This window comes from Lepisosteus oculatus, chromosome 11, assembly GCF_040954835.1.
Source record: "Lepisosteus oculatus isolate fLepOcu1 chromosome 11, fLepOcu1.hap2, whole genome shotgun sequence".
Lineage (NCBI taxonomy): Eukaryota > Metazoa > Chordata > Actinopteri > Semionotiformes > Lepisosteidae > Lepisosteus > Lepisosteus oculatus.
The window spans coordinates 378,241-397,605 of NC_090706.1; the positions used below are offsets into that span (position 1 = coordinate 378,241).

At 56.3% G+C, this 19,365-nt stretch overlaps 2 protein-coding genes across 7 annotated transcripts; both read right to left on the reverse strand.

Moving 5' to 3' along the window:
• Positions 1 to 468: 468 nt before the first annotated feature.
• rnf19b (ring finger protein 19B) lies at positions 469 to 13,888 on the reverse strand. Of its 5 annotated transcripts, XM_015348727.2 has the most exons (12): positions 13,581 to 13,888; positions 13,346 to 13,440; positions 13,036 to 13,165; positions 6,473 to 7,519; positions 5,394 to 5,599; positions 4,944 to 5,088; positions 4,695 to 4,857; positions 4,487 to 4,601; positions 3,729 to 3,869; positions 3,422 to 3,605; positions 3,199 to 3,333; positions 469 to 2,431 (listed from the first exon to the last, which is right to left on the reverse strand). In XM_015348727.2, exons 4-12 carry the CDS (start codon positions 7,120 to 7,122, stop codon positions 1,984 to 1,986), a joined length of 2,187 nt encoding a protein of 728 aa, XP_015204213.2. In that variant the 5' UTR covers positions 7,123 to 7,519; positions 13,036 to 13,165; positions 13,346 to 13,440; positions 13,581 to 13,888; the 3' UTR covers positions 469 to 1,983. The 5 variants fall into 5 exon arrangements, with proteins under 5 accessions (XP_015204213.2, XP_015204211.2, XP_015204214.2 ...); XM_015348725.2 differs by lacking the exon at positions 13,036 to 13,165; XM_015348728.2 differs by lacking the exons at positions 13,036 to 13,165; positions 13,346 to 13,440.
• Positions 13,889 to 14,036: 148 nt separating this feature from the next.
• Positions 14,037 to 18,943, reverse strand: ak2 (adenylate kinase 2). Of its 2 annotated transcripts, XM_015348730.2 has the most exons (7): positions 18,753 to 18,942; positions 17,075 to 17,200; positions 16,583 to 16,693; positions 16,066 to 16,160; positions 15,882 to 15,954; positions 15,593 to 15,788; positions 14,037 to 14,226 (listed from the first exon to the last, which is right to left on the reverse strand). In XM_015348730.2, the coding sequence occupies exons 1-7, from the start codon at positions 18,849 to 18,851 to the stop codon at positions 14,219 to 14,221; spliced, it is 708 nt and encodes a 235-aa protein (XP_015204216.1). In that variant the 5' UTR covers positions 18,852 to 18,942; the 3' UTR covers positions 14,037 to 14,218. The 2 variants fall into 2 exon arrangements, with proteins under 2 accessions (XP_015204216.1, XP_006631267.1); XM_006631204.3 differs by lacking the exon at positions 14,037 to 14,226 and having other exon boundaries at positions 14,758 to 15,788; positions 18,753 to 18,943.
• Between the last annotated feature and the right edge of the window lie 422 nt (positions 18,944 to 19,365).

A 19,365-nucleotide genomic window follows, 5' to 3' on the forward strand; every position in this document is an offset into this window, starting at 1 on the left:
GAGGTGGGAGCTCCTGCTCTTGAAATAAAGGAGGGAGTTCATAGTCGCTGCTGCTGTGCGTTTCTGTGGGTGGAGCCAGTCGACTGGGAGCCTCATGAACTGTAGTCGGGGGGGAGGGCGGGGGCAGGCAGGGAGTGCAAGACTGGTTTTGTAATGTTTCTTTTTTATATATAAAACATTGAAATCAAGCCTTGGTCTCTGTCTTTATCTGTGTTAATGTGGTGCTGGACACAGCCCTGGTCAGTCACGGTGGGGGAGGATTCTCTGGTAACTGGCACACTGCTGTGTGTTTCTGGGTATCTGGGATGAGGGGTGCAGGTGCTCTCCGTGTGTGTCCAGATACCCCTCCCTCTCCTGTCCGCTCTGTGTGTGTCCAGATAGCCCCTCCTTCTCACCATACCCATGTGCTGGTGCATCAGCAAAGATGCTGCATGGCGGCAAGGTCACAGACTCACACAGGGCCCTGGGTTCAAGAGAGAGCAGTGTTTATTTCCAGCCCTGTAGGCTGCACCTTGCACACAAGCCCAGCACATCCCAAAGCGCAGGGCTACAAAAAGTGCCATAGTTTATACATATACATCTATACACTGGTCACGTCTACCCCCCAGTCAGTAAGAGCTTGTTCCCAAAGAGCTCCGAGAGAATACATTCATGTAGCCGCAGCCAGTCACTCAGACCAGCGGGCGTGTGCGCGCAGAGGGTACCGGAGGGGGAATCCCCAGTGCTCCACCCTTTTTTCATTGGCCGGTTCGGGCCTGGAGCTGGAACCCAGGCCTCGGTTCCGAACCACAGCCTCGGGCCGTGAGAGAGCAAGCTCTCCGTGCAGAGCCTGCCACGTGAACTTCATTTAAATAGAGTACATGTGTGCAAACATGAATGCGCCTTGTATACAAACCAGCTGCGAATCACGCCAAACATGGCTGAAGGTCATGTGACCTTTACACTGAGACACGTGAGTTTGGTAAAAACAAAGCGCTGGACTTCAGATGTGCTTGAGAGAAATGCCACCGCCAGCAAGAACCAGACCAGCACACAAACTCAAACCCACACCAGAGCTAAACGCAGGTCAGCAGCACTCAAGCACGGGCTGCTCCTGCTTTCGAGTGCGGTCGCTCAAACTCCACAGCTACCACCAAAGAGCGCTCACAGCTGCTTTGAGAAACGATGGTCCGGTTTCTCTTCTGCAACCCAGTCCGCTGCTTCACTGTTAGGGCAGCAAAGCACAGACTGCTCACGAACACTTTCACACAACCTCCCAGAATCATCTTGAAAAATAAGCTTAGTGCATCATTACAGACATATGCTTAAAAAAAAAGGCTTGACGGAAGTCCGAGACAGAAGAACAAGCCGCTCGCCTTTTGCACGGAAGTAGTGCCCCTCCCACCACCTGCAGACCACGCCCATAACAACCCTCCCAGGACATGGGGCACTCCCCTCCCTCTGCAGACACTCCTGTAAGCATCAGGTATTCGCTGGTTTGAGCCCCAGGTTTCCTGGCCGCGAAGCAGGGTGTCCAAGCTGCTTGCGGTGACTGGGGTGCTCTGGTCTTATTCCTGCAGAGGCCAGGGGAGGACTGGCAGCCTGACCGCTTCCACTGTCTCTCCCCCGCCCCTCGGAGGCACAGGCAGCGGGTCGGGTCGGGTCGGGGGCAGTTCAGCCCCGAGACCGGCAGCAGTGGTAGCAGCACAGCTGTGAGCGCAGCCATGCTAATTAATGTGCATGACAGCCTGCTGGCTCACAGTAAACAAGCCAAAGGGAAACCAGTTCAGCAGCAGGAATCCCTGGCCTCGCCCCCCCAGCCCCTCCCCCACCACCCACGGCTCCACCCCTCCTCCCCCAGCCCCACCCCTCCCCTCCCCACGAGCAACAGGCAGACTCTCAGCCCAGCACGGAGAGGACCAGCAGCACAGCAGCCCTGCTCACAGTCACAGCGGCAGAGACGGGCACGAGGAATAACATCGCGACAGGAAGCGCCCCCTCCACTCACACGTACAGCATGACGTTGTCATGGCAATGCTGGCCATCCGCGGGGGGGTGCAGTCCACGGCACGTGTGCTGAGGGGGGGGGCAGGCACGGGGGCGCGGCGAGTCGCAGTCGTCGGAGGTCAGCTCGGCGATGTCGTCCGACTGCGTGTCCGAGGTCTCCAGGTCGCTGCGGATGCTCTCCGGCTGGGCCAGAGTGACGTCGCCACAAGTCCGGGAGCGCAGGGGGATCTCCCCCGGGGACTCCCCCGGAGACAGGGAGGCCCCTCCCCCTAGCAACGCCCCGCCCCTGCGGGAGCTGCAGTCTTGGGGCTCCTCCCCCTGCGCGGGCACCGTGACGACCGACACAGGGGCGGGGAGCAGGTCCTCCTCGCTGCCCCCACTCGAGAGGCGGATGTGACTCGGCTTGGTCTCGATGTCCACCTGTATCTCCAGGTTAGTACCCTCCCTGTCGAACAGACATTGTGACAGAGAGCACTCAGTAAGACAGCACGACGTCGGCTCTGCATCAGCGTGTTACTCATTACAGTATCTCATAGAGGCAAGTCAGTTCAGGGACTGGTCACTGTAAAACAAAACTGCTTCCCACAATCCAATCTGGCCGTCCTGCTCAACTCCCGCAGTGACCACCTGGCCACATGGTCAGTCAGAACTGACAGACTCCTGTTCACGTCCGAGCGCTGCTGTGTGGCACGCGACCGGGGGCCCCAGGGATCTGGGGAGCTTTACTGTCGGTAAAAGGTTTTCAGATGCGGCTGTGAATTCTAGAAGTACATCTCAATGACTGTGGCCTATTAAAGGAGAAATCTCTGGTCCTCAATACCCCAGAATTTATATATGTACGTCCCTAAACACAGCCATTACTAATTTAGACTGGAAAAGAAGTAGGAGGGCGTACACCCTAGTCCCCCATGCGATGCAGTTCTCCAGATGAGCTGGGCCCGGCCTGCCCTGGCACACTGACCGGCCCAACACGGCGCCCATCCCTCCCCAGCGCACACCGCACTGCGCCCCTCGCTGCTGCACATTTGCACCACACGGGCACTAGAGGGCAGCACAGGGCAGGAGCAGTCAGGTGACGATCTGGCTGCACTGGTCTCGCAAGACAATCCTGACGCCCGCCCACACTCTCTTGAGTTACTCACGCCTCCCCGGCTGAAAGTCCAGCCCTGGCAGCCGGGGCGAGGGCGAACGGGGTACAGAGGGTCGGCTCACCGCTCGTGGGGGCTGTAGGCGGAGATGATGGACCCAGCCATGCCACGCGTGCTGGCGCAGTCGCTCGCCGCGCCCAGGCTGCCCGTGTCCCGCGACAACGCCTCCTTCGCCAGGTCTGCAGCCTGGACCTCCAGCCTGGCGGACAGACAGAGCAGCCCTGGGTCAGCCTCCACGCCTCTGCTGCACTGACCCTCCTAACAGCGATGGCCCCCCTCAGTCGTACCTGCTGTATTTGCCCGTGCCAGTGCTGAGCGCCCCCCCAGCCAGCGTGTTGAAGCAGGGGGCGTCACCCAAGGCCCCTGGGGTTACCCCTTCGCTGGGGCTGGTGGTGCTGAGGCCACTGGTCACCCCCTCCAGACTGCTCTCACCGAGACTGGGGCTCTTCAGCGCCCTCCAGGCGTCCGCCACTGACCGACGGGTTACAACAGAGCAGACCGGTCAGGCAGGGGTCAGAGCACGGAGGACATCGGTGTGACCTGTACATCTGGCAGGCCTCTGAAGGGTCAGAGGTCACGAGACACAGTGCTCACCTGTGATCGGTCCATCGTCCTCGTCAAAGTCGATCTTGACACCTCGCCCCTTGGCCCTGCTGACACCACAGCCGCCCCCCCGGCACAGCGAGATGGGCACCACGCCATACACATAGGCCAGCATGATGGGCACGCCAATACCTGCCACAGAGCACAGGGCAGTGAGGGAACAGCACAGAGTCCCAGTGTGAGCAGCAGCACAGGCCAGTGAGGGAACAGCACAGAGTTACAGCGCGATGACTGAAAATATGGTACAACACCACTGTAATATCGACCACAGACTGTAGAAAACAGTGGTATTAGAGAGCAGCAATAAGAGTAATGTTATGAGTGCCGCTGTGTTGTGCTTTCAGAAGCCGTGAAGACAGTGACGTCTTGCCCACAGACCTGAGCTGAGAGAGGAGACGCAACGCAGGGCCCCAGCACAGACAGAGACCAGCGCGTGCCCACGCAGCGAGGGAGAGCGAGCGCTGCGCCCCCTCCCGAGCTGCTCGGAGTCTCGTGATCATGGCCTGACAGGCAGGGCTGCCCATACTCTAACCCACCTGACTCGCCTCCCCGAGCTGCAGCTAGTGAACTAGGGGCCCCTTACTACCCACCGTAAACTCGTGTTATTTCTACTCCAGACATCACAGTGACTCAAAGATGACTGGACTGGTAAATATTAGCCCTTCGGGTTGCTGCAGAAAAGTTGGGGACGGCATGAAACAGGGGTGCCGTGCTGACCGCACTGGGGTCCCCCGGGCGCCTGCACTCACCCACGCTGACTGCGGCGATGACCGGGGCGGTGAGGACGGACAGGGCCACGCCCCCGGAGATGGCCAGGTTTCGCCTGTGCTTGGAGACCCTCTTCCCCTCGTAGTGGCTGTGGATCTGCGCGGGAGAGAGGGGGCAGGCGGTCAGTACCCGGGACGCCTGCTGCCCGGACACCGGCGGCTCTCTCCGGCGCGGCGCGGCCCCACTCACCTTGCGGCCCACGTAGACAGGGATGCCGATGAGCATGGCAGGCACGGCGATGCCTGCGATCAGCGTGATGCCCACCGGCGCGCCGATCAGGGTGCCCAGCTGCCAGACGATCTTCTTCTTCCGGCTCCAGGGCTTCTTGCCCCAGAAGGTGCAGCCTGAGGGGCTGAGAGAGAGAGGGAGAGGGCAAGTTCAGACGCGGCGCGGTGCTGCAGAGGCTTCCCTCCTGCCCCGGCGCCGACAGAACCGCACCTGAGGTAGTGCAGGTCCGAGATCTCCTTCATGCACAGCCAGCAGAACTCGCAGCCACACACCGCGCAGGTCATGTGATTGCAGCTCCCGTCGTTCATCTTGATGATGTAAGCACCACAGCGCGGGCAGGGCTTGATGTCATCAGCTGGAGACGAGGAAGGGACAGGGTGAGACCAGGCGTGGGCCCGCTGAGAGGGGTACAGCCCCCTGAGCACACTGGACACCAGACATTGCAGAGAGAATACCAGGAACTGGACCATGGACAAAGGACACTAGACACCGCATAGAGGATACTAGACACTGGACTCCGGACACTGGACAGAGGAAACCTGGCACTGGACTGTGGACAATGGACACTGCACAGAGGATGCAAGGCACTGGACCACAGATAATGGACACTAGTCACCGCACTCAGGACAATGGATGCTGGACACACAGAGAGCCCAGTACCTGTTCCTTGCTCCTGGCCGTAGCTCAGGCCCGGGGAGTGTCCGCTCTGCCCTGGCAGCCGCAGCGCCCTCTCCTGGCGTGCAGAATCGCAGGTCTGATTGGGGTGCCACACCTGCTTGCAGTGGTAGCAGAACTCGGCCCCACAGCCTTCCCGCTGGCAGGAGAGCTTGGGGCAGCTGGCACAGCCATAAGCAATCACAGCATAGCTGTAGGAGAGAGAGAGATCAGCAATCACCACACACAGAGAGAGAGAGAGTTCCCACACCTGCCAGAATCACAACGGGTCCCAATCCTACTGGGAGAGAGAGGAGGGAACTCAGCTGAACTGGCAGCCCAGTATGCTATCTCCTGGCACAGCCTGAGGAACAGTGAGTCTGTCTCCCAACAATGCTCCATCTGTCTACAGTATATGTACATCATTTATAATATGTCTTTGTTGTAAATGTCTGTAATATGTCTGTAGATTTTATTTTACTTTTATTTTTTGTTTTGTTTCATGTGAATTTCATTATTTTTATTTGCTTTGGCAACACTGATTGTACCCATCTGTCATGCTAATAAAGCACCTTGAATTGAATAGAATTGAGATCAGCAATCACAGCACACAGAGAGAGAGATCAGCAATCACAGCACACAGAGAGAGAGATCAGCAATCACAGCACACAGAGAGATCATTCCATGCAGTGCGCTAACAGAAACGTGTAGGCCAGGAGTGGGGTATTTCAGATCGCCTTAATTACAGATCGACCGCAGTTTCCACTAGCAACAGTTGGCCTGCTTTCTGCACAGCATCACGGTTGCCCAGGCAACGGACAGCTCTGGGGACAGCGGGCAGGGTGGGGCGGAGAGGGCATCTCCTTGCGGGCCGATTGGCTGGGCACAGCTGCAAGACTGGCAGCGAATGCAGCAGCGGGCCAGAGTAACGCAGCTGACCGCTGAGAGAGACTGGGCAGAGGGGGACAGCGAGAGGTGTGGCCGGAGACAGGGGCCGGCGGAGCCCTGTGCCAGTGGCAGGAGAGTAGACCAGTCCGCAGGCCAGTCCCATCGCGTCCCAGCTCGGCAAGCACACCAGAACTCACCTGCAGTCAGGAGCTGGGCACCAGCGGCAGTCCGGGTCGGCCGCCAGGCAGCGGCGCAGGAGGAACTCCTCGTACTTGGCCAGCAGGGCGGCGTCGTCCAGGATGAGTCCCACCTGGCGGGGGGACAGGCGCTCGGCGCACTCGGGGCAGGACAGCTGCACACGGCTCTCCGAGATCTCGATGCGCAGGTACTGCCGCAGGCAGGGCAGGCAGGACCGGTGGCTGCAGCCCAGGATCTCGGGCACCTGCTCCGCCGGCTGCCGCACCAGGCACAGCGGGCACTCCAGCAGGCTGGGGCTCGGCTCAGGCGGCTCCGGCCCCGCTGCCGCCGCCGCTGCCGAGCCCAGGGAGCTGCGGCTGCCTGACAGGACCCCATCCGAGCCGGCGCCGGAGGGCAGCTGAGGCGAGTCAGGTGATCGGGCCGGGCCGGGCTGCGGGTGCGCAGGGGGCAGCAGCTGCGGAGGTGGCGGCGGGGCGCCAGCCGGAGTGGCACCAGTGCTGGCGCCGCTCTTGGCCCGCGAGGCCCGCTTGCTGTGGAACAGGCTCTGGAAGGAGATCCGCCGCCTCTGTCTGCCAGCGCTCCGGCACTTGGGGTTGGGAACTCCGCTGACCGAGGAGTGGGGAGACTGCGAGTCTCTCTCAGAGCCCATCACGGCGCGCGGCCCACCCTCTTCCTGTGGCGCGATCTGGTGCCCCGACACCAGAGGGCAGGCTGGGCTCTGTCTCGGCGACGCGGGCTCGATCAGCAGCACTCAGACAGGACAGCCCTCTCCCCCAGCCAGGAGACCAGACACACGGAGAGGCACTGATCCAGGAAGCGCCTCCTCTCTCGCTCACCAACCAGCCACAGCAGGACAGGAGGCTGAACCGTCCACACTGCAGCCCACGATAAAACCTCCTCCTCCTCCTCGTCTGCTTTTCTGCTGCGTTCTCTTCTCTCTGTCCTCCACGTTTCCTTTTCTCTTTTTCTTTTGTTTCTCTCTCTTCCGTGGTTCTGCCGTCTAACTCTGGCTCTTCTCCCTCTGTCACACCTTTCGCTCTGTCACTCTGGAACCGAAAGTAGAAGAACAGGAAGTTATTACAGCTGAATCAGGTGTCTCATTGAACATGCTCCTGCTGAGACTCCTCCCCTCCCTCTCAGCTGTACATTAACCCCTCAGTGCAGCTCCTGCAGCTCCTCTCACTTGCACATTCATGGAGACAGCTGGGCCACTGCCAGGACAGAGAGAGACGGAGGAACAGTGATCATCCCCCACACTACTCCACTGTGCGCTGCTACTGCTGTTGCCATAGTGATCCTGACTGCGAGACAGCAAGAGCAGAGCAAACATCATCCCACACACACAGTACGGCACTCATCCCATTAATAACGACACTCAGCACATTAATCATGCACAACACAACACACCCAACACAAAACACAAACTGCAAACGCATGCAACAGCCATTTATTCCACACAATCCACACACAGTCCTACAGCACAACACTCCACACAGCACAGGCACAGCTCAGCGGACAGACAGTCTGTGCAAGAGGGAAGGAGGTTTTAGGTTTTATTTGGGCATTGAAATCTAGGCAAACAGAACCTCCCCCGACGCCCCGACCCCAGTCCAGATGTGGCCTGGCTCAGTGTGACTCTGTGGCGCACGCACACACACACATCTGCTCAGACAGGCCCAATGCCACCGGGCAGAGCCCCTTGGAAAAGACCCCCTCAAGACAGGACCCCCTGACAACACCCCTGCAGTGGAATTGGCTTCCTCTCTGAACCCCTGCTGCATGCTCTGGGGCATGCTCACCCCCATGTGGACATTTCAGTCGAGCACAGAACAGTCAACAGAAACAGAAGGACCCCGAAAAGGAAGAGGTACAGACATACAGGGGTGTGTAAAACTGTGCCCGAGGCCTGGGACCCATGCAAGCACCAGGAACCAGACACCTCTGACCGCACAGAGGCAATCAGTGGGGAACCCCAGGCCCCAAGAGGCACTGCGAACCCTAAAGCAGAGGTCAGCTACCCTGAATCATCTTGCGAACCCTAAAGCAGAGGTCAGCTACCCTGAATCATTCTGCGAACCCTAATGCAGAGTCAACATCTCTGGTACAGAACCTGTCCGGAGTGCAGGAGCAGGGAGTCTGGCCGACTCTGCAGCAGCAGCCAAGGGAGCACAAGAGAAGCAGAGCCTCTGCAGGCCTGGACAGGCTCCTGGCCGCTGGCTGCTGAGCCCCTGCACTCGACACCGAGCTTGTCTGGCTCTGCAGACCAGCGCTCTGCTGCAGCGTTTGATGTGGCTTCGGCACTTCAACAACAACAGCCGGAGAGGAAAGACTGAGCAGAGTTACTGGCAGCCGCACTGCCGTGCCCCCCGCCCCCTCCACTGTCACACCTCCGACCCAGCAAAGCAGCCCGCCATCACAGACCCCAGGACAGGGACGGGGAAAGACGGCAACACTTCCTGGAACCCCAGGAACTTCACATGAGAGGAGCGATTCATCCCCTCCGGCCAATTGATCCCAGGATCTCACCCAGCTGTTTCTGGGAATAACAGGGTATCGGCTTCAACCACATGGCTGGGCTGCTTGTTCCACACTCCCACCACACTTTGGGCAAAGAACTGCCTCCTGTTCTCAGTTCTAAATCCTCTTCCCTTTGCACACCTCTGGCTGATTGCGCCAGGAAAGGAACAGCAGTGATCCTGACCTACCACAGGGTCACGTGAACAGGTTCCTGTGTACTCTGCTGCCGCAGCTGTACAAACCACAGCCACAGCCACCTTTACAATATTATTATTATTATTTTTATTATTATTATTAATTGCTTACACTTATACAGCGCTTTTCTGGACACTCCACTCAAAGCATTTTACAGGTAATGGGGATCCCCTCCAGCACCACCAGTGTGCAGCCCCACCTGGGCGATGTGACGGCAGCCATAGTGCACCAGTACTCTCCCCACACACCAGCTCTCAGTGGGGAGGAGAGCAGAGTGATGAAGCCAGTTCAGAGATGGGGATTATTAGGAGGCCATGATTGGTAAGGGCCAATGGGAAATGTGGCCAGGACTCCGGGGTTACACCCCTACTCATCTCAAGAGACGCCCTGGGATTTTTAATGACCACAGAGAGTCAGGACCTCGGTTTTACGTCTCATCCGAAGGACGGCGCCTGTTTACAGTACAGTGTCCCCGTCACTATACTGGGGCATTAGGACCCACACAGACCACAGGGTGAGCGCCCCCTGCAGCCCCACTAACACCTCTTCCAGCAGCAACCTTAGTTTTCCCAGGAGGTCTCCCATCCAGGTACTGACCAGGCTCAAACCTGCTGAGCTTCAGTGGGCTGCCAGCTGTGAGTTGCAGGGTGATATGGCTGCTGGCTTTAGCTTCTCTGAACCTCAACTTCCTTTATTTCATTTACAGCTTCCATGAGCCACCCTCCGTTAGGCTGACCTCAGAGCCCCACACTGCTCTAGCCTGCACTTGGAGTGCCCCCTGCCCAAGATGGGGCCACCCCGGCCTGCCTCCTCCCGCAGACAGGGCGTGAGGATCCCCAGAGCTTTCAGGACAGAAGCTGGGACTCGGGAACACCAGACAGGGTTTTCCTGGAAGGATGGAACCACGTCCTCGTGGACTGCGCCAGCTCTCCCTAGGACTCTGTGCTGCTGCCTCTCCGCGACGCGGCGGGAGGAGGAAGTGAGAGAGATGAACGGAGAAGAAGCAGAAAGGAAGAGAAGAGGATCTGATGTTCAGGGCTGTGAGATATTTACCGAGATTTGGGCCGTGACTGGCCAGCCGCAGCACACATGAGCCTGTGATACACATGACCAGCAAAACCCAGACTTACTGGCACTGGACTGGCACCAGGCAGACACTGTACAGACACTGGACTGGCACCAGACAGACACTGTACTGCCACACTGGCACTGTACTGCCACACTGGCACCAGACTGGCACCAGACAGACACTGTACTGGCACACTGGCACTGGACTGGCACCAGACAGACACTGTACTGCCACACTGGCACTGTACTGGCACCAGACAGACACTGTACAGACACCAGACAGACACTGTACTGCCACACTGGCACTGTACTGCCACACTGGCACTGGACTGGCACCAGACAGACACTGTACTGACACCAGAGAGACACTGTACAGACACTGTACTGCCACACTGGCACTGTACTGGCACCAGACAGACACTGTACAGACACCAGAGAGACACTGTACAGACACTGTACTGCCACACTGGCACTGTACTGGCACCAGAGAGACACTGTACTGGCACACTGGCACTGTACTGACACCAGACAGACACTGTACAGACTCTGTACTGACACCAGAGAGACACTGTACAGACACTGTACTGCCACACTGGCACTGTACTGGCACCAGAGAGACACTGTACTGGCACACTGGCACTGTACTGACACCAGACAGACACTGTACAGACACTGATCCGGAACACTGGCACTGTACTGCCACACTGGCACCAGAGAAACACTATACAGACACTGTACTGGCACACCGATACAGGACACAGACAGGTATTCGCACACCCTGAACAAAGCGGGGTCCAGCAGGACAGACAGACAGTGACACTGGATCACACTGGCAGCCCTGTGCACTCAAAAACAATCAGCGCTGGGAACGCGTGGAGAGACCAGGCCCTCACTCGATCCCACCTTCTCTCAGCTGCCTACAACACGCCAGTCAGCTACAGTACACTCCTCACCCGGGAGTTTTCCCCTCTGACTGAGTGAACGCGTCAGCCCGTCTGACGGGTCCGGGGGAGGGGAGAACCCGGAGCCGCCGGAGAGGCCGTGCGTGCAGGCTGTGCCAGGCCGTGCCAGGCTGTGCCAGGCCGTGCCAGGCTGTGCCCGGGCGGGCCGGCCGCCGCTGCTCACCGATCACAGCGCAACGCCGCGTATCGCCCTCGGCAGCCCGGCGGCGAGCGAGCTGGGCCCCAGACCAGCGCACAACGAGCCGCTGGAGGACACAGCAGCACCCCCGGCCCTCGGACCCCGTACCTCTGTCCCCGGGTGAAATGGGAGGCTGCTTCTCGGAGAGGCGCTGTTCCCTCCCTCGGCTCGGCAGGGCGCAGACCAAACCAACCGGCCCCGGGCGCTGTATCGTCCTTCAGCTCGCTCCCTCTAGAGCAAATTCCCCTCCTCCTCTCGCTGGCGGGGACGTCTCAAGAGTGAACTCACAAGTGACCGAATAGCCCTTCGCTAACTGTGCGGGCTGAGCCCCTTGCCTGCCCACCGCCAGACACGGCTCGGCACTGCTCGCACCCTTTCGCTTTCTCGCGCTGACGTCACAGAGGAAAGCCCCGACCCGTGACGCAACGCGCATGGCATTCGGAAAACCCACCCCGTGGCGTCATCCGCGCAGGGGCCGGGCGAAGGAAAGACCCGAAGTGTCGGTGATTTCGGGAACAGCGAGGTGTTCGAGAAAGTAGTACCTCTAATGTGGTCACTTATGTATAAACACAATTTTCCCCCTCATGGATTTACTATTTGGAACAATAGATATATAAAAGTTAGAAATAAAACCTTATTTTTTGAAAATTGGGTCAAGAATGGTATAGTTTGGATTAAACAATTAATCAAAGTTAATGGTGAAATATACAGTTACACCGAGTTTGTTAATAGATACAATATTTATATTACTTTTGATCAGTATTTCACTGTAATTAACGCGATTTCTGGGGAAATATTAACCCTGTTGAAAAATGATAATTTACTTGCGGTTACAATATATTGGAATTCCTCATTTGGAAAACGCATTGATTGGAGAAAAATGTGGATGATGCCCAATAAATATTGTATAACCAATAAGGTTAAGGAGGTTTCATACAAATAATTAATTGAATTTACCCAGTTAAGACTCTTGTTACCCAGCGTTTTAAAATTAATATAGATGACAAATGTGTTTTTTGTGACAGTAGCCCTGAAACTATTCAGCATTTGTTTTGGTTCTGTCCCAGGGTAAACATTTTCTGGACTAAGTTGCAGACTTATATTAAAAAAGAAACCAATATTGATATTTGTTTTGATGAAAACGATGTTATGTTAAGTTTCAGCCCGATCGAAAACAATATTACAATTTCGTTTGAAATAAATTTTATTATTATAATGGCACGTTACTATATACATAAAATGAAGTGGTCTGGGAAGACCTCTGTGTTTGAGCATTTTAAAATGGATCTAAGGGGGTGTTTGCAGACTATTTCGAAGTGCAAAAATATGAAAGCGGTGCGGACATGACTTTTATTCAATTTGTTTAATCTTTTTTCCTAACTTGAATGTATGTAGTGATATGTACCCCTGACGATCTTTTCGTCTTGGATTGTTATATGTACTCTTGTCTGTATTGTAATGTTTGTTATTCTGTTAAGCATAAATAAAAAAAGGTGTTCGAGAAAGCGCCGAAGCCCGGGAGGCAGCAGGGCGGGCAGCCCAGGCGCTAAGCCGATTACTCAGCCCCGGAAACTGCAGCGCGCAGCGGTAACAAACACAGGATCGGCTTTGAGCTGACTAATCCAGCGAGATTCATCCTTACACCTGCAACAGCAGCATCTTTCTCCAATTTAATCCGGTTTTTACTGAGAGGTCCACCCCCGCTTCCTCCCCGCTCTCTCCGGGACCGCTGCGGCCCAGGCTGCTGCCCGTTGCCCCGGGGAAACCGCAGACTGCGAATATAAACACAGAAGGCGGAAGTGCTCAGCAGGAGTGCCGCCCGGACCCCCCGGGCTGGGGCACGTCTACTCTCCTTCACTCGCTTTTCTCCAGTAAGCGATCATTGGAACACAGCGGTACTCGCCCTGAAGCCACATTGTCAATGAGATTTAATCAGTTACCTTATTAATTACCTGATTAAGTGATGATTAGCAGTTCCCACATTAACCCCGTGTCTCAGTCCGTTTGTCCTCCGTCTCTGCGCAACAGCGCCTTTTCCGGCGCCTTTCTGTGACGTCACAAAAACAACACCGTATCTAGGCGACGCTCCATAGCAACAGGGGGTCAAGACCTGGTGAGCGACTGCAGGTTCAGGAACCGGCGGCCTCACAACCACATCTACAAGCACCCTGAACCCTCTCCGCTTACCCGTCCGTGTGCACCTCCCCTGAGGCCACGTCCTCTACGGCCCCGCCCGGCCTGTGGAAATATTCAAGAGGTGTGTTTTGGGCTTGAGCCGTACTGCCCGTCGCTCAGCGTCACCTGTTCAAGCACCTGACCTGTTTATCTCACCGTACGTCTACCCGCTCAGGTCCTTTGTGTAAGGTCCATCATTATACAACAGACTGACGGCATCAGGACACCGGGTCCCGAGTGTGGCTGAGACCTGCTGCTACGTGTTTATACACACACACCTTCAGTGTAACTGCTTTCCTCCTCCTGGGGGGGGGTACACTGCCCAGAAGACAGCCCCCCCCCACCCCAAGCACACCGAGCACAGGGCTATGTGCTGAGAACTCTCCCCATCTGCACGCCCTTTTAAATTGAGCAACCGGCACTAGGACATGAATCAGTTCAGCACAAATGAAAAGACTGCAACTCTGGTTTCGTGATAGAAAATAGCTCTGTTTCCTCTTTTATTTATATAAACACATTCTGCAGTCAATCCCAGGCGTGCTGCTGTGCCACGCAGCCGCCCCCACCTAAGACAGGTAACTGTGTGATTACAACTGCCCCCCTCCGGAGCTCAGAGCAGGGGAGCAGGACTCTCAGCAGGGGTCTGGGACTCAAACAGCTGAAACACAAGAGAAAGAGAAACCGACAGTTTATTGTCTGCTGGCCCCCCCCGTCCCCCCTCAGCGATGACAGGGACGCCCACAAGGCCACACGCACGCAGACATACTACGCAAGGACACTGTAGGTTAATCCTCCAATTCTCAAAGCAAGAAGCTGAAGTAGAAACCAGGGCTGAAACCGAAGAACAAGGTGGGGAAACAAAAAGAAGGGCGCCCTCTTGTGGCCACAGGTCTGCATAACATTAATGACCACTACAGCGTGCATATATAAAACAGAATAATAATACTAATAATTGCTTACACTTATATAGTGCTTTTCTGCACACTCCACTCAAAGCGCTTTACAGGTAATAGGGACTATATACAGCAATTTTTCATATATGTCTCTACTGTATCACTCTCCTGGTTGAAATGATTTTGCATTGAAAGTGCATTGAAAAATATTCATATTTAATCATCTGACCGATCACCTTTAGATTAAATTGTTGGCTGACAAGTATGCAATAATGAAAAGAACCGCCAAGGTCTGCTCCAGTCCAACACAATACCTCCACCCGGTTTATTGATTTTTACATTCAATTCATGGTGCCAACGCACAGCCAGAGCTCACAGGACACGACGGAATCCCCACGGGACACAGCGGCGTGCCTCTGCGCTGAACAACTGCGTTTGAAAAGCGCAGCACAGGAAGGAAGTTCAGAGCTCCTTGGCCAAGTCATTCCAGAGACTCCTCAAGGCCAGGTGCTGCTGGAAGAGCAGAGGTCAGACGAGCAGAGGGAGAGACAGTGCCAAGCGGACAGGAGGTCACTGCAGATCCCTCGTGACCATACAGGCAGAGGGGACAGGGCAGGGAGAGGGAGAGAGAGGAGGAGGAGGAGGAGGGTGACGGGGCAGGGAGAGGGAGAGAGAGGAGGAGGAGGAGGAGGAGGAGGAGGAGGGTGACGGGGCAGGGAGAGGGAGAGAGAGGAGGAGGAGGAGGAGGAGGGTGACGGGGCAGGGAGAGGGAGAGAGAGGAGGAGGAGGAGGAGGGTGACGGGGCAGGGAGAGGGAGAGAGAGGAGGAGGAGGAGGAGGGTGACGGGGCAGGGAGAGGGAGAAAGGAGGAGGAGGAGGAGGAGGGTGACAGGGCAGGGAGAAGGAGAGAGGAGGAGGAGGAGGGTGACGGGGCAGGGAGAGGGAGAGAGAGGAGGAGGAAGGTGACGGAACAGGGAGAGAGAGAGGAGGAGGGTGACGTAGCAGGGAGAGGGAGAGGGAGGAAGAGGAGGAGGGTGACGGGGAGAGAGAGGAAGAGGAGTGTGACAGAAGAGGGAGAGAGAGGAGGAGGAGGGTGACGGGGAGCGCTAGACGAAGAGCACCAGGTCTTTACAGGTGGCGTGGGAGAAGGCGGCGAGGATGCTGGCGTAGACGACGTCGGGGGACTGCGAGGCGTCCACGGCGGTGTGGATCTGCCGCGCGCGGTAGTACTGCACCAGCGGGGCGGTCTGGGAGTGGTAGGCCAAGAGGCGCGAGCGCAGAGTCTGCTCATTATCGTCTGAGCGCCGGATCAGGGGCTCTCCGGTCACCTGGACATGGAGACAGGGAATCGTTCCAGTACAGAGACTCACACCCTCCCTCTCGCACGCGGCGCCCTCCCTCTCACTCCCTCTCACACTCACATCATCCTTCATGGGCTCTTTGGGGGGGTTGAACTCCTCGTGGTAAGAGCGACCGCTGGGCTGGTGAATGAGCCTGAGAGACCGAGAGACAAGGGCAGGAGGTCATGACAGTGATCAGCTCTGACCAGCAGGGCACCAGATCCCTGACCTCCGCCGGCCAGCCCCCCCTGCCTCCCTCTCTCACCTTCCACAGATCCGGCGCACTAACAGGGAGTCGTCCACAGAAAACTCAATCACAGACTCCAGCTTCTCTGAGCGCTTCTCCAGCAGGTCATCCAGCTGAGGGGGAGAGGGAGAAATAACTGAAGATTATGCCCCCAGAATGCAGTAGAACAGTCCTGTTACAATAGGAGCTACAGTCCCAGTGCAGTAGAACAGTCCTGTTACAATAGGAGCTACAGTCCCAGTACAGTAGACCAGTCTGTTACAATAGGAGCTACAGTCCCAGTACAGTAGACCAGTCTGTTACAATAGGAGCTACAGTCCCAGTGCAGTAGAACAGTCCTGTTACAATAGGAGCTACAGTCCCAGTACAGTAGACCAGTCTGTTACAATAGGAGCTACAGTCCCAGTACAGTAGACCAGTCTGTAACAATAGGAGCTACAGTCCCAGTGCAGTAGAACAGTCCTGGATGACTGGAAACCCCAAAGTCCAACATGATTGGCCAGGCTCAACTCCTCCTGTTCACCCAGCCACTCACCATCTCCGCCTGCTTCACTGTGCGTGGAAAACCATCCAATAGGAAGCCATTTGTACAAGGGGGTGTGTCCAGGTTTTTCTCTATGAGCTCAACCACCATCTCATCACTGACCTGCGGCCAGACAGAGACAGCAATACACAGAATAAAAGACAAGTTATCAACAGCCCTACACAGGCAAGACAGAACCACAGGCAGACCCTTGTAATGAGACCGACTCTCGGCCTGACTGATGGCCCACATGTCCTCCATCTGTCTTCCTCTCTTCTCCCCTCTCCCTCTGTACATCCCTCCCTCTTCCTGTCTCTCCCTACACCCCCTTACTCTCCCCCCCCCTCTCCCCCCGCACCCCCTTACTCTCCCCCCCTCCTCCGTCTCACAGCCCCCTCTCCTGGTGCCCCCCACCCTCCTCTCCATGAACCCCAATCTCTCTCTGTGCCTCCTTTCCTCCTCTCCCTGTTTTCCCCCAGGTCCCCTCGCCCCCCCAGAGCTTACCAGTTTCCCGGAGTCCATGGTCTGCTTGATGCGGTTGCCCAGCTCGGAGCCCGAGGCCACCATGGCCCTCAGCATGTCCCCTGTGGCCAGGTGGCACACGCAGTACTGCCGGGCCAGGCGCGGCGCCTGTGGACGGGTACAGGGACCGTGAGACACCAGGACCTCCGTGCAGCTCCACACTTTTACACACGTCTCAGAAACACCAATGGAAGTCAAGATGTTTTTCCAGGACACCCGGGAGCCCTGGTCACCATTCCTGCAGCTATTTTCCCAGTAAGTACCCAGGGATTTCAAACTGGACTGACCCAACATCTTACAGACAGAATCATCGATGGACAGACAAGCCAGTCCAGCTGCATCAATAACGCAGGTTGTGAAACCTGTTCCAGAGTCCAACCCCAGGGCCGTCCAGAACCAGGACTGGACCCCCTGCAGTCCTCACAGACTAATTGATCCTCCAGACCTAGACAGTCTTAGATAAAACAACCGACCTGAAACAAGTAAAGGTTCACAGACAGCTGTATAAAAGCCTCTGAAAGATTAAATCCCTCAACGTTTTAACTTGCTAGGTCACTGAGCACACTGGGGTCACTCTGGGTCATGCAGGTGTCGGCATAGCTGACCACTGTAGGTGACACAGCAGCCACTGTGACTGGACAGCAGCTGGACAGTGTCCTGATTTTCTGACCCTCAGGGAGAAACTACTGTACCATGAAGATGTCTCTCAAATTAATATCCTGATGAATCTGTAACTTTTTGCAATAAGGAACAACAGATGACCAGCAGGGTTCTGTATCTACACAAACACCTCTAGACAAGCCCTCAGGTACTGTACTAGTGCTCCCCATAGCTGCTTAGTGAAATCATGTCTCATCATGTGATGACACGCAAAGGTGTGTTAAAACTCTTTAAATGGCAAATTCCTCCCCGCTTCTGGCAACACATAACATGTCAGGTGTCAGGAGACAGCTGTGCGTGGAAGGGGCTCCACGAGACACAGTGGGTCGATCACAGTGAACTGCCTGCGGTCAGTATGCAGCTCCGCCTGCCAGAGAGACGCTACATCCACACATTTTCCGCGTCATCCATTCAGGGTCTTTGGGGGAGCTGGAGTCGATCCCAGCAAGAAATGGGTGCAAGGTGGGGTACAGCCTGGACGGGCCGCCAGCCCATCTCGGGGCAGGACAGACACGCGCACCCCAGGACCAGTTTTCCCAGAAACCAATTTACCCCCCAGCATGACTCTGGACTGTGGGAAGAAACCCATGTGAATACAGGGAGAGCATTCAAACTCCACACAGACAGCACCCCCGGTCCAGAGCTGAACCCAGGTCCCAGCACTACCAGGCAGCAATGCTGACCCCTGCGCTACCCTGCTGCCCTGTTCAAGCAACATAAAAATGATTAACCAATGTGTTCTCTTTGGCGTCTGCAGTGACTCGGTGTGTCTCTGGCGGTCCACTGTACAACAGCTGGCCTCCAGCTCTGCTGGGTTTGTCGCTGCAGTGAGCGCACAGCCGGACTAGCTGGTACTGAGCCCGGGACACAGCTCCCTACTACAACTGACCCAGCTGGACACCAGGGTCCGCCGCACGTGACGTCATCAGCCTCTGGCTGCTGGGCTGCCCGCGTGCGAACAGGAAGTCTGCCGAGTCGGGACTGCTCCCTTGTCCCATACCTGGGTGCCTTTGCCGGCCCCGGGTGGACCGAGCAGAATCGCCCTGATGCCCTTTCTCATCCCCGACACCTTCTCGTCGAGCTGGGCGCTGGGAGGCATCGTACGCGGCGGCGTGGAAGTCTGGAGTCGGTCGGCTGACGGATCGTGCAACCCCGGTCTCTGAGCCTCTGGGCCAAGGACCTCCGGCCCGCCCACCCGCCGGATACAGCCGTCACAAGGGCCCGCCCCTGTGTCGCCATTGGCTGCAAGGACACTCAATCACAACATTTTAGGAGTTAATTGGCTCCCTCGCAAAGATCATTTGCTACCGGGCGATCTGCGCACTTCCTTGTTCTTCTCACGTCGTTGGTCAACATTAATGTCAATCATGATAGATTTACGGTGGTGACGTAAAATGATTATTATTAGGAATAAGATACTGTGACTACTTATTAGGAGTGTCTCCTTTTTTGTATTTCTGGTGTTTAAATAAAAAAATATTTTTTAAAAAGTTGGGCGATGCGCATTTGTTGCTGCAATAAAATAAGTTAATAAAAAAATGAACTGGGGATGATCCGGTCAGAGGTCAATACTCGGCTCCGTACGTATATAGGTGATAACTGTGTATTTTGTG